Raw genomic sequence first — 14,140 nt, 5'->3', positions numbered from 1 at the left:
CTGAAGCCATCCTAGGTGTATATGACCTCCTTCTTTCAGACTAATACTATCAGAGTTATATTAAAAATGTCCTGGCTCTTCCAAGCTTTATAATGGGAGTGAATGGGTATATTTTTTTGGAAGTCCATTAAAGCGCATCCATCCATGATAAAAGTGCTCCTCTGGCAGATTAATAAAGCCCTCCTGAAGGGAAGCGATGCGTTCGTGTAAGAAAAATACTTTTATCATGGATGGATGCGCTTTGATGGACCTCCCAAAAAAAACACCCATTATAAAGCTTGGAAGAGCCAGGACAATTTGAATATAACTCTGATTGTATTCGTCTGAAAGAAGAATGTCGTACACACCTCGGATGGCTTCAGCGTGAGTAAATCAACTATCGCTTTAACACACTTTCTCATTTGCAAAGCCGTTAAAATTTGCAGGTTGGTTCTCCTGAGAAGTGAAACACTTAGAGGCGAGTGATGTGTGAATCTCATGCAAACGCATCACTAGTATCTCCGTATCAGACGTGTGTGTGTGTTCTCGTCACCTTGAGGATGAGCTTGCGTGTGGTCATGAGGTTGGTGGCCTGGTAGACTGTGGCGAACGCTCCCTGTCCAAGAACAAAGTCCACTCGCAGCGACTCTCCAGCTGAGGGGACACATGAAGACACGTTCACATCAACACTGGCCTCGTCCAGCACAGTAACAGCAGGAGCTGAACATCACGTGATGACTTCTGTTCATTCTCACACGTTACCCAGCACGTTAGAGCTTCCGCGAGAACCAATGAGGCTTGTTCTCTCATGTCAAAGCATGTACGGTTAGTTTCCATTTATGTTTGCGGATCAATGTTCATATGTGAATAAAAGCCTAAATTCAATCTGTTCAGCATAAAGCGACTGAGTCTCTTCAGAGAATTCGGACTAAACCGCTTGATTCATATGGATTAGTTTTACGACCTCTATGAACTTTTTGAAGTACAAACCCGGTTTCATTAAATATACACCTTATTTGTGTTTGGAAGATGAACAAACGCTAATGGGTTTGGAACAACATGAGTGTGTGTAAAAGACGACATCTGTTGATGTTTGGGAGAACCCTTTAACCGCTGTGCCGAACACTGCAGATGAGGCGCGTCTACAGCACTGATAAAGCTTGTGGAGTAAACAGCGGACAGGAAGGCGAGGAGCGCTGAGTTACCGATCTGGACGGTCATCTTGGGGGTGATGGTGGGCAGCTGGCAGCTCCAGACGGTGAGGTCGGGGTGTGAGGAGAGAGGAGGCTGCAGGTTAGACAGCAGAGACACGATCAGCTCCTCGTCCCAGGGGTCCGACACCAGATGAACACAGGCTGCAGAAACACCACATGATCATTATAAACACATGTGTACGGTGAAGTCTTCACTGCATGAGCTTCACTGGCTACCTGTGGCACCACGCATTCACTGTCAGATATGACATCTAAGCACCTCCATATCACCTGATCTACTTTACTCTGCCTGGTCCCTCGTTTTCAGTTGTCCACTGAAGGTGGAAGGTCATTTAGTGTCAATGCTCCTAAATGATGTAACTCACTCCCCCTTACACGTCTGTGGCTACCTTAGACTCAGCTAAAAACACATGTACTTTGGATAATGTAGCTATAAGTGTGCTTATGTGTTTGCAATGTGTGTGAGGGGTGTGTAAATGTGTTGTAATGTAAAATGTAAAGTGACCTTGAGCTAGGGAAAGGCGCTACATAAAACGAATACCTGGTTTGGATGTGTCCATGGGGCTCATGGGAGCACTGGTTCTCCTGCAGCTCCGCGATGGGCTGGTCATGGCCTCCAGATGCGGTTCTGTGGTCCGCTGAGGGCCGTCAGCGCTGAACCGGTCTGGGCTCCTGGACTCCTCCTTAGGGGACTGTTTTGGACTCATTAAAAGAGATTCATGCAACATCTGAAGTGCTTTCACTCCTGATTTCCGCTGCTGGAAGGATTGTTTGGGAAGCAGAACGCCCCCTTCCTCCAGCATGTCGAGATCCCGCTCAGCCGCCGGCTCTGGGCCCGTCGCCCACAGGAGGTCCGTTTCGGGGGCTTTCTCCAGGCTCTGGTAGACGGTCCAGGCGGGCTGAGCGGATACAGACACCGGAGCCGGACTCATCATGACGTCGAGATCCGGTTCTGCTGCGTGGGTCAAGCCGTCCACCTGGAACCAGCTCAGTCCCGCGGGAGCTTTCGGGCTCATGAGGACGTCCTGCTCCTCCAGTGGCGTGCGGCTGTGAAAGGACCTCTCGCTGACTGCTGGCTCTGTGAGCGTGGGCTGTTTCTCCGGGCTCTGGTAGATGCTCCAGCTGGGTCTGCTCATGGACTCGTCCTGCGTCCTCAGGGCCGTGTGGTCGGGGAAGGACAGGGCGGCCAGCGGGTGTCTGCTGCTACAGCTGCTCTGGGCCAGAGAGAGCCCTGGGGTCTGAGCCAACGACACGCCCTCACCCACGATCGTGCCCTGAGCCCTGCTGACGTCCAGCTCCGACGGCTTCTCCTCCAGCGGACTCTGCTCCATGATGGGACTGCAGACCAACCACACACACACACACACACACACACACACACACACACACACACACACACACACACACATATCGGCTCACACAGCAGTAAGACACAACGGAGACGAAGACCAAACCTATTGAGTTCACATCAAACCTCTAGGCCTGGTTTCACAGACAGGGATTAGAATAAGCCAGGATTAGGCATTAGTTCAATTAGGACATTTAAGTTGCTTTTTTAACACCGGCTGAATGTGTCGGGTGACGCTGCCAAATCACTAGACAATTTGACGTGTCACTCATGTTTACTCCGTGTGCTTGAAGTTCGTGTAAGCCAAATCTGCGCAGATTTAGCACAAATACTCAACTCGAGTCATCATCATATATTAAATACAGCGTATTGCACAGAATCTGATCATATCTGGCTTACTTCAACACACTCGTCACTACACAACAAATAACGGCGCGCTTGTTCATTTGCATTGATGCAACAGCAGAGATTAAAAAGCATTTGCTTAACAGAAGAGACACTGTTTTCCAACATCCTACATTTTTTGTGATTTTTTTATTTTTATGTATTGATCTGTCCAGCTAAAATACATGTTTGGTGATGAGGATGAAAGAGGAAGGAGGAGATGCTGGATGACAGGATTTTGTTTTCAGAAATGAATGTATGAAATCCAAATTTTATAATCTATACAAGTTCAACTTTGCTGAACTTTTACTTCAAAGGTTGACTTTATATAAGCTGTGAGGTACTTACTCTGGTTTATTTTTTTTCATATGAAAAAAAAAAAAAAAAAAATCAGATTAACTACCCCACAGCTTGCTTATATATACACACATTTATATTTTCCCCCTTTTTCTCTCATTCATGAATTATGGAAAACATTAACTAGATTTTCTTTTTAAGATTCTTTTTATTACTTTAAATATATTCAGAATTTGGTCACACTATTTTGATTGTCGACTTTAGACATTCTACTATCTATAAGTAACTTGTCTACATGTCAGCTAACTCTCAGTATAGTATTATAGCCTGTAATAGAGTGTTAGTTTAGGGTTAGTAGAATAAGTTGACGTGTAGTTTTAAAGTCGCTTAAAATAGGGCTCCACGATATTGACGAAAAATGCGATATGCGATAACTCAAATAATGCGATATTCGATATGCGATACGATTAATGCTTAAAGTGTGTAAAATTTTATTAAATTGTCTTCAAAATATCTTTAAAATGATATAACCTACATGTGTTTCACATTATTTTTGTGACAAGAAAACATCCCTACAGCTTCTGACAGTGAACATCAGTGTTTTACTGTCGCATTAGAAGTGTTATTTTAGCATCAGTGTAAACCTCGGGGTTCAGGGGTTCAGGTTATCCTACATTAGGTTTAACAACAGAAACTGAATAATCAAATGTAAATGAAATAATCAAATGAAATATTTCGATAACTTCGATATATTGTGCAGCCCTAGCTTAAAGGCAGTAGAATGTCTAAAGTGGACCATCAAAATAAAGTGTTACTATAACAAAAACTGAGATCAAGTCCATATGTCTCCATGTGTTAATGCCAGTTGAACTGACTGAAACAGATCTACACATCAGCGCTAGAGCTGACCTGCTGGAGAGTGCCGGTGTTGTGTTCAGCGAGGACCATACCTGAGTTTAGTGGGCTGGCGAACATACGGGTTCTCCTCCGACCCGCTGACGGCCCGCACCACCTCGTGTTCCCCTGGGAGAACACAGACACATGTCAGATCAACAGCAGCAGATAGCCTGTGATGCGTGATGTCCTGCGGTGGAATACCTTGGCCCTGCTCCATGTCCCAGGCGTGCGGCACGTGAGGGTGGAGGGGTGTGGACACCAGGTGGGCGGACAGGGAGAAGTCACGCGTGTGGTTGGGACAGGGGCCGACCGAGACGTTCCTCGCTCCCCACACGGTGCTCTCATCCGTCATGGACTCGGTGCTGACTGGAGTGTCCTGAGAAAGACAAACACCGTCAAGGAGGAAACGTCCCGAGACCAACACAGACTGGGAGATATCAGGGGGATCACTGGCCTCGAGCCATCTCTACAGCCACAGCTCTACAGCCAGCTCTACATCCATCCATCCATCTCTACAGCCATCTCTGCAGCCAGCTCTACATCCATCCATCCATCTCTGCAGCCAGCTCTACATCCATCCATCTCTACATCCATCCATCCATCCATCTCTACATCCATCCATCTCTACAGCCATCCATCCATCTCTACATCCATCCATCTCTACAGCCAGCTCTACATCCATCCATCTCTACAGCCAGCTCTACATCCATCCATCTCTACATCCATCCATCCATCTCTACATCCATCCATCTCTACAGCCATCCATCCATCTCTACATCCATCCATCTCTACAGCCAGCTCTACATCCATCCATCTCTACAGCCAGCTCTACATCCATCCATCTCTACATCCATCCATCCATCTCTACAGCCAGCTCTACATCCATCCATCTCTACAGCCAGCTCTACATCCATCCATCTCTACAGCCAGCTCTACATCCATCCATCTCTACATCCATCCATCCATCCATCTCTACATCCATCCATCTCTACAGCCAGCTCTACATCCATCCATCTCTACATCCATCCATCCATCTCTACAGCCAGCTCTACATCCATCCATCTCTACATCCATCCATCTCTACATCCATCCATCTCTACATCCATCCATCTCTACAGCCAGCTCTACATCCATCCATCTCTACAGCCAGCTCTACATCCATCCATCCATCTCTACATCCATCCATCTCTACATCCATCCATCTCTACATCCATCCATCTCTACATCCATCCATCTCTACAGCCAGCTCTACATCCATCCATCTCTACAGCCATCCATCCATCTCTACATCCATCCATCTCTACATCCATCCATCTCTACAGCCATCCATCCATCTCTACATCCATCCATCTCTACAGCCAGCTCTACATCCATCCATCTCTACAGCCAGCTCTACATCCATCCATCTCTACATCCATCCATCCATCTCTACATCCATCCATCTCTACAGCCATCCATCCATCTCTACATCCATCCATCTCTACAGCCAGCTCTACATCCATCCATCTCTACAGCCAGCTCTACATCCATCCATCTCTACATCCATCCATCTCTACAGCCAGCTCTACATCCATCCATCTCTACATCCATCCATCCATCTCTACATCCATCCATCCATCTCTACAGCCAGCTCTACATCCATCCATCTCTACATCCATCCATCCATCTCTACAGCCAGCTCTACATCCATCCATCTCTACAGCCAGCTCTACATCCATCCATCTCTACAGCCAGCTCTACATCCATCCATCCATCTCTACATCCATCCATCTCTACATCCATCCATCTCTACAGCCAGCTCTACATCCATCCATCTCTACATCCATCCATCCATCTCTACATCCATCCATCCAGCTCTACATCCATCCATCTCTACATCCATCCATCCATCTCTACAGCCAGCTCTACATCCATCCATCTCTACATCCATCCATCTCTACAGCCAGCTCTACATCCATCCATCTCTACATCCATCCATCCATCTCTACATCCATCCATCCAGCTCTACAGCCAGCTCTACATCCATCCATCTCTACATCCATCCATCCAGCTCTACAGCCAGCTCTACATCCATCCATCTCTACATCCATCCATCCATCTCTACATCCATCCATCCATCTCTACAGCCAGCTCTACATCCATCCATCTCTACAGCCAGCTCTACATCCATCCATCTCTACATCCATCCATCTCTACAGCCAGCTCTACATCCATCCATCCATCTCTACAGCCAGCTCTACATCCATCCATCTCTACAGCCAGCTCTACATCCATCCATCTCTACATCCATCCATCTCTACAGCCAGCTCTACATCCATCCATCCATCTCTACAGCCAGCTCTACATCCATCCATCTCTACAGCCAGCTCTACATCCATCCATCTCTACATCCATCCATCCATCCATCTCTACATCCATCCATCCATCTCTACAGCCAGCTCTACATCCATCCATCTCTACAGCCAGCTCTACATCCATCCATCTCTACATCCATCCATCCATCTCTACATCCATCCATCTCTACAGCCAGCTCTACATCCATCCATCTCTACATCCATCCATCCATCCATCTCTACAGCCAGCTCTACATCCATCCATCTCTACATCCATCCATCTCTACAGCCAGCTCTACATCCATCCATCTCTACAGCCAGCTCTACATCCATCCATCTCTACAGCCAGCTCTACATCCATCCATCTCTACATCCATCCATCCATCTCTACATCCATCCATCTCTACAGCCAGCTCTACATCCATCCATCTCTACAGCCAGCTCTACATCCATCCATCTCTACAGCCAGCTCTACATCCATCCATCTCTACAGCCAGCTCTACATCCATCCATCTCTACAGCCAGCTCTACATCCATCCATCTCTACATCCATCCATCCATCTCTACATCCATCCATCTCTACAGCCAGCTCTACATCCATCCATCTCTACATCCATCCATCTCTACAGCCAGCTCTACATCCATCCATCTCTACAGCCAGCTCTACATCCATCCATCTCTACAGCCAGCTCTACATCCATCCATCTCTACATCCATCCATCCAGCTCTACAGCCAGCTCTACATCCATCCATCTCTACATCCATCCATCCAGCTCTACAGCCAGCTCTACATCCATCCATCTCTACATCCATCCATCTCTACAGCCAGCTCTACATCCATCCATCTCTACATCCATCCAGCTCTACAGCCAGCTCTACATCCATCCATCCATCTCTACATCCATCCAGCTCTACAGCCAGCTCTACATCCATCCATCTCTACATCCATCCATCCAGCTCTACAGCCAGCTCTACATCCATCCATCTCTACATCCATCCATCTCTACAGCCAGCTCTACATCCATCCATCTCTACATCCATCCAGCTCTACAGCCAGCTCTACATCCATCCATCTCTACATCCATCCAGCTCTACAGCCAGCTCTACATCCATCCATCTCTACAGCCAGCTCTGCAGCCCACGTGATGAAGCTAACTTGTGCACAGAACTGAAGAGGAAAAAACAAACGTTTCCATTCCTAAAGAAAACGAAATCATCACTTCCTGGGAAACAGGCTCAAAATATCTGATAAATGTGAGTTTCTGCAATGTGTCTGTTTTCCCTCCATCATAACGAGTGTGTCTCAGAGCGTCAGGCGAAACTCAAACGCTGTCATGTTCTCTTGCGTTCGGATGCTGGTGTTTGGGAACACACCCGTGTGTGTGAGACGCTTCTGGAGGGAATTAAACCAAATCATTCTGATCACACACTTCGTCGTTTCAGAAACACCAAACCAACATCTGAGATGCTGCGATGCCATTGGTCCGCTGGTTACTCCAGTTATCCAATCACAGCTGACGCTGAGTTTTTGTTGCGCATCGAGGGATTTATTCGGTAAATGCGTTTCCATCTGAGTTTATGTGCATGTCTTATCGGATAAAACATTTATCCACCTCAACTGAGTGCATGAGTTTTTTTTTTATCCCAAAATTCCCATAAAAATAGGTATTGGGAAACAACTAGCAATACTCACGTAGGCTTTGGACGGTGGTATTTCCGTCAGCGCTCGGGTCGCGGCTGGTTCGCTTCGGGCCTGATCAGAACTGAAGGACAGAACACAGTCAGATCTCTCTCTCCATGACAGACACAGACAGAGAGACAGAGACAGAGACAGAGACAGAGAGAGAGAGAGAGAGAGAGAGAGAGAGAGAGAGAGAGAGAGAGAGAGAGAGAGAGAGAGTTATATTACTGAAAGAGTGAACTCACCCTCCGTTCTCCTGCTCATCTCGGTCCTGGTAGATCATGAACGGAGTCGTGCCGGCTGCTGTAACACACGGGGGGGCGCTGCCTGAACACACACATCACACAGTCAGAGCACTGCTCTTCAATACAAACACAGATACTTTTCACACTTTGATACAATTTTTAAAATCAGATTACACAGTCATCAAAATAATTGTTTGATTATGTGGTTACAGACTCTAGTTCTGATTGATTAGTTATTAGTTGGTTATTTCCAATGGCCTGGTGATTAGTGCTGTTGCACTGTACAAGCATGATCAAATCCTTATTTAATCTGGGCCAAATTACATTGAATTCAAAAGATCTTATAACATACTTATATATATATATATATATATATATATATATATATATATATATATATATATATATATATATATATAAAATATATTTCGTCACTTCATCCACATCTTAATGACTAATAAAGACTATTTTCATTCACATCAAACATGATAAAATCAAAACCTCAAGGAGTTTGGACTTTTTTTGGACAATTTGCATAGAAACAATTTGTTGCATTTGTTGATGTTTTAATTAACTAAATATGACAGGAATAATCAGAACATGATTAGCTAAATAAGATATAATAAACTATGATTGGGAAGTTTTTTAAAAGTGAAGAGCAGTTGTCTCGTGGCTGGTGGGACATATAGAGAAGGGATTCGAGATGTACGGTTTGCTTCTTCCACCGCTGTGAACAATGAATCGATCAAACACACTCACAAATCTCTCAAATCCAAGAACTATTCGTTTAAATCAGTCCAATGACTCACTGAAAGGGGAATAGTGAATCATGAGAGCAAAAGTGCAAACAAAGCCCTGACGATGCCATCATTACACTGGACAACACGAGGAAGCCAGAGGAAGTGATGTACTGTTTGATGATGCTTACGAGACATGAGAATGATCCGAAACAGCATTAGATGAGTTAGAGATGTGGTGTGTGTGTGTGTGTGTGTGTGTGTGTGTGTGTGTGTGTGTGTGTGTGTGTGTGTGTGTGTGTGTGTGTTCAGAGCAGGACGTACTAATCCTGCAGCTCTTCTCGAAACTGTCCTCCGGCTGAACGATGCTGTTGAACATGGACTCCTGGAGGAGGGTGGGCGCCTGAAACATGTCCATGATCACACCTGCAGGACACACACACACACACACACACACCAATGACAACAGCAACACAAATAACACCAGCAGTGCACTGAATTGAGACAGAGCGACATGCATCATAATCTGAAAATCTGGGGGGGAAACAGTCCAGCCCTCTCCACTGACTCTGTATCATGTGAAGCTCCTCCTCATCATTTCTGACTTACAGCAAAAAACAAGCCATGTCTGAAAGCTGCTGTGTGTCAGGTGTACAGCAAACAAGCTAGAAAACCCAGAAATAAGCTTTTATAAGCTGTCGACCCCAACAAACGAGTGTTTAAGGACACAGAAGTGGAGACAGGCTGGAAGAACGGGTGAACTGTGGGATCCTGACACTCAGAACGCTCTGGAAATGCACGACGTGTGCAGAAAACATTTAGTCACTGGTAAGTCAGATATCCAAATGCCAGTTTTATATATTATATTTCTGAAAGCCAAGCTGTCCTCTCGCCTCCAGTGGGCGCAATGTTAGTTCTTGCTCTGTCTTAAAGGAGAACTCCGGTCAATTTTAACATTGAGCTCATTTTTTTGTACATTTGGAGTGCTGTCAATACAGAGAACAACGACACAAATCAGTGTTGCCTACACCATGTCATCCTCTTTTTAAAATTTGCACCCTGTTGACTTCAATAGGGCAAGTTTTAAACCTGCTTTTAGCCTCTTAACATCCTTGATGTGTCATTACAAGTGCACAGGTCATGTGAGTGATTCCTTCGGAGTGATCGCGGGTGAATCTGACTGCAGTAGATGTGAAAGATATATATAAAAAATGATGTTTATTCAGCCAGCGCACATACCTGTATTTACATCCTGTTTTCGGTCGAAGTCCACTGTAGTCGATTGTCGAGTTCACGCGCCTAGGTTTAGTACCTATGATCGCGCGTGAACTCGACAATCGACTACTGTGGACTTCGACCGAAAACAGGATGTAAATACAGGTATGTGCGCTGGCTGAATAAACATCATTTTTATGGTTTAAAACTTGCCCCATTGAAGTCAACAGGGTGCAAATTTTAAAAAGAGGATAACACGGTGTAGGCAACACCGATTTGTGTCGTTGTTCTCTGTGCTGACAGCACTCCAAATGTACAAAAAAATTAGCTCAATGTTAAAATTGACCGGAGTTCTCCTTTAATAGCCTGTCTCCACGCTTGTGTCCTTAAACGCTCGTTTTTTGGGGTCGACAGCTTAGAAAAGCTTATTTCCTGGTTTTTAGCTTGTTCGCTGTACACCTGTCACACAGCAGCTCCACAGCAGCTGTCACGCAGGTCCAGACATCCAGCATCCAGACCCACACGCCGCCCAAGTGAACATGTGATCTCAAGCTTTGATCAGGTGTGTGTGTGTGTGTGTTCTTACCCAAAGCCTCACGTGTGTTGACAGTGGGAGAAGGGAGAACACGGGACGGGGTGGCCTGAACGAAACCCAGAGAGGAGTTTGGAGTAACATGAGAGTGATTGAAAGCCCCACATGACGCTGAGAGAGAGAGAGAGAGGGAGAGAGAGGGAGAGAGAGGGAGAGAGAGGGAGAGAGAGGGAGAGAGAGGGAGAGAGAGGGAGAGAGAGGGAGAGAGAGGGAGAGAGAGGGAGAGAGAGGGAGAGGGAGAGGGAGAGAGAGGGAGAGAGAGGGAGGGAGAGGGAGAGAGAGGGAGAGAGAGGGAGAGAGAGGGAGAGATTGAGTGAGTGCTCTTCTAGAAACTCTACAGGACCGAGTGAACATGAGGAGAAATACTCACTGTCTGTAACGTTTCCATCTGCATCCGCATCTCCCTGATCACACGCAGCTCTACAGACACACACACACACACACACACACACACACACACACACACACACACACACAACAACCGCATCACATCAATATTCATCTCTCAATACTTCATACTAGTTCAAACTTTTCAACTTGCCAGATATTCTTATACTTTCATCGTAGTGCATTCGGTTTCTCTTTAAAGAAACTAATAAAACATATATGTCTAAATGTTTCCTAAAGTTTCAGCACATGTGGAGGAGAGCACACTCTTCTCTGAGCACTTCCTCTCCACTGGTGAACTTTGAAGAGGTCATGTCAGAAAGTCAACGCATTAAAGACTAAAATCATCACTTTGATGAAAGATAGTTTGTTCAGTAAACCACTTTTAAAACACTGGTTTGTTCTTTTCACCTGCTGTATTATATCTTCACAACTGAGGCAGGTGTGTGTGTGTGTCACTCACAGACAGGTGTTCTCAGGTTGGGTGCAGCAGCTGCTCTGGATCAGGGATGTTGTGTGTGTTACAGTGGATGTGTGTGTGTGCGTGTGTGTGAGTGTGTGTGTTTTTGTTTATATTACATTGTGGGAACCAAATGGCCCCACAAGGATAGTAAAACCTGAGATCACCTCCATTGTGGGGACCAGCCAGCGGTCTCCATGAGGGAAATGGGTTAATAAACATTAAATTATATTTTTTTGAAAATGTAAAAATGCAGAATGTTTCCTGTGATGGGTAGGTTTAGGGGTAGGGTTAGTGTGTGTGTGATGGGTAGGTTTAGGGGTAGGGTTAGTGTGTGTGTGATGGGTAGGTTTAGGGGTAGGGTTAGTGTGTGTGTGATGGGTAGGTTTAGGGGTAGGGTTAGTGTGTGTGTGATGGGTAGGTTTAGGGGTAGGGTTAGTGTGTGTGTGATGGGTAGGTTTAGGGGTAGGGTTAGTGTGTGTGTGATGGGTAGGTTTAGGGGTAGGGTTAGTGTGTGTGTGATGGGTAGGTTTAGGGGTAGGGTTAGTGTGTGTGTGAGATGGGTAGGTTTAGGGGTAGGGTTAGTGTGTGTGTGATGGGTAGGTTTAGGGGTAGGGTTAGTGTGTGTGTGATGGGTAGGTTTAGGGGTAGGGTTAGTGTGTGTGTGATGGGTAGGTTTAGGGGTAGGGTTAGTGTGTGTGTGATGGGTAGGTTTAGGGGTAGGGTTAGTGTGTGTGTGAGATGGGTAGGTTTAGGGGTAGGGTTAGTGTGTGTGTGATGGGTAGGTTTAGGGGTAGGGTTAGTGTGTGTGTGATGGGTAGGTTTAGGGGTAGGGTTAGTGTGTGTGTGATGGGTAGGTTTAGGGGTAGGGTTAGTGTGTGTGTGATGGGTAGGTTTAGGGGTAGGGTTAGTGTGTGTGTGAGATGGGTAGGTTTAGGGGTAGGGTTAGTGTGTGTGTGATGGGTAGGTTTAGGGGTAGGGTTAGTGTGTGTGTGATGGGTAGGTTTAGGGGTAGGGTTAGTGTGTGTGTGATGGGTAGGTTTAGGGGTAGGTTTAGGGGTAGGGTTAGTGTGTGTGTGATGGGTAGGTTTAGGGGTAGGGTTAGTGTGTGTGTGATGGGTAGGTTTAGGGGTAGGGTTAGTGTGTGTGTGATGGGTAGGTTTAGGGGTAGGGTTAGTGTGTGTGTGATGGGTAGGTTTAGGGGTAGGGTTAGTGTGTGTGTGATGGGTAGGTTTAGGGGTAGGGTTAGTGTGTGTGTGATGGGTAGGTTTAGGGGTAGGGTTAGTGTGTGTGTGTGTGTGTGTGTGTGATGGGTAGGTTTAGGGGTAGGGTTAGTGTGTGTGTGATGGGTAGGTTTAGGGGTAGGGTTAGTGTAAGGGGATAGAACATACAGTTTGTACTGTATAAAAACCATTACGTCTATGGAGAGTCCCCACAAAGATAGGTGCGCCTGTGTGTGTGTGTGTGTGTGTGTGTGTGTGTGTGTGTGTGTGTGTGTGTGTCACTCACAGATCGGTGTTCTCAGGTGCGGTACAGAAGCTGCTCTGGATCAGGGATGGTGTGTGTCTCTCTGAGAGCTGGTGTGTGTGTGTCATCAGACTCTCTCTACGGTCGAGCGCTGCGCTGGGGAACGGGTCTGTCACTGAACGCCTGGTCTCTGTCCCAGCATGCCCTGCGGTCTCAGAGCGGAGCTGCAGTCCAGTCTGAGGTCTGGAGAACGCCACTGGCTCGAGGAGATCGGCTCGGTGTAACGCTGCTGTCTGACGCTCCTGCGCATCACCATAATACACCATCATTCAGTTATATTTAGTGACGATATAAACAATCAAGCACTACTACTACAAATATTTCATGATCCATTCAAATTAACTCGCACCAGAGCTGAACGATTCTGGATAAACTGAGAATCACGATTTGTTTGGTTTAAAATAGAGATCACGATTCTCAATAGACAAAATATTAATTGCTCAGCCGAGTTTAAAAAGAAATAAAAAAAACATAATTGGTTTGAATGAATGATTTAATGCCTCACTCATAGACTTGACTTCTTTCATAATTCTAGAAAGAATGATTCAGTGACAAATAAATTTGAGTCCCTTGTCGCCACCTGCTGGTGTAATGATGTCATCGTATGAAGGTAAAAGAGTAGCAAAACTCTAGAGCACGTTGATGTGAATCTGAGAACTTGTGCAATAAATATTCGTACTTGTCCGTGAACATCTACACTCACACCTCCAGTGTGGACACCTGACACATGTGAATTTAAATCTGAAGTTGAATGTTGAGATTTGCCCTCGCAGACGATAGTCCAAACCTGTGTCCTGAGTCTGAAGCTGTACTTTTGCTGCTCTTTCACAATATATCAGGTGTC

General features: G+C 45.9%; 2 protein-coding genes across 3 annotated transcripts in view; one reads left to right on the top strand and one right to left on the bottom strand.

The window, feature by feature from the left end:
* LOC311304780 (uncharacterized protein) overlaps positions 1-14,140 on the top strand; it is a gene marked incomplete at its 5' end in the record, with an annotated part of 578,336 nt that overhangs the window by 316,286 nt on the left and 247,910 nt on the right. The window lies entirely within an intron of this gene.
* bub1 (BUB1 mitotic checkpoint serine/threonine kinase) overlaps positions 1-14,140 on the bottom strand; it is a 29,549-nt gene that overhangs the window by 8,114 nt on the left and 7,295 nt on the right. Inside the window, exons 10-20 of one of the 2 annotated variants that reach the window (XM_084432144.1) lie at positions 13,279-13,538; positions 11,293-11,342; positions 10,917-11,033; positions 9,440-9,541; positions 8,379-8,460; positions 8,146-8,215; positions 4,321-4,495; positions 4,173-4,245; positions 1,735-2,531; positions 1,185-1,334; positions 533-633 (exon numbers count right to left, since the gene is read on the bottom strand). In XM_084432144.1, coding sequence (XP_084288270.1) covers positions 533-633; positions 1,185-1,334; positions 1,735-2,531; positions 4,173-4,245; positions 4,321-4,495; positions 8,146-8,215; positions 8,379-8,460; positions 9,440-9,541; positions 10,917-11,033; positions 11,293-11,342; positions 13,279-13,538 — 1,977 coding nt within the window. The remainder of the gene's footprint in view (positions 1-532; positions 634-1,184; positions 1,335-1,734; positions 2,532-4,172; positions 4,246-4,320; positions 4,496-8,145; positions 8,216-8,378; positions 8,461-9,439; positions 9,542-10,916; positions 11,034-11,292; positions 11,343-13,278; positions 13,539-14,140) is intronic. The other variant, XM_084432145.1, reaches the window with a different exon arrangement.

The sequence above is a fragment of the Rutilus rutilus genome, assembly GCF_951802725.1.
Source record: "Rutilus rutilus genome assembly, chromosome: 15".
Classification (NCBI taxonomy): domain Eukaryota; kingdom Metazoa; phylum Chordata; class Actinopteri; order Cypriniformes; family Leuciscidae; genus Rutilus; species Rutilus rutilus.
Note: the sequence above shows the minus strand (reverse complement) of the source record. Positions and strands in the feature narration are given on the sequence as shown.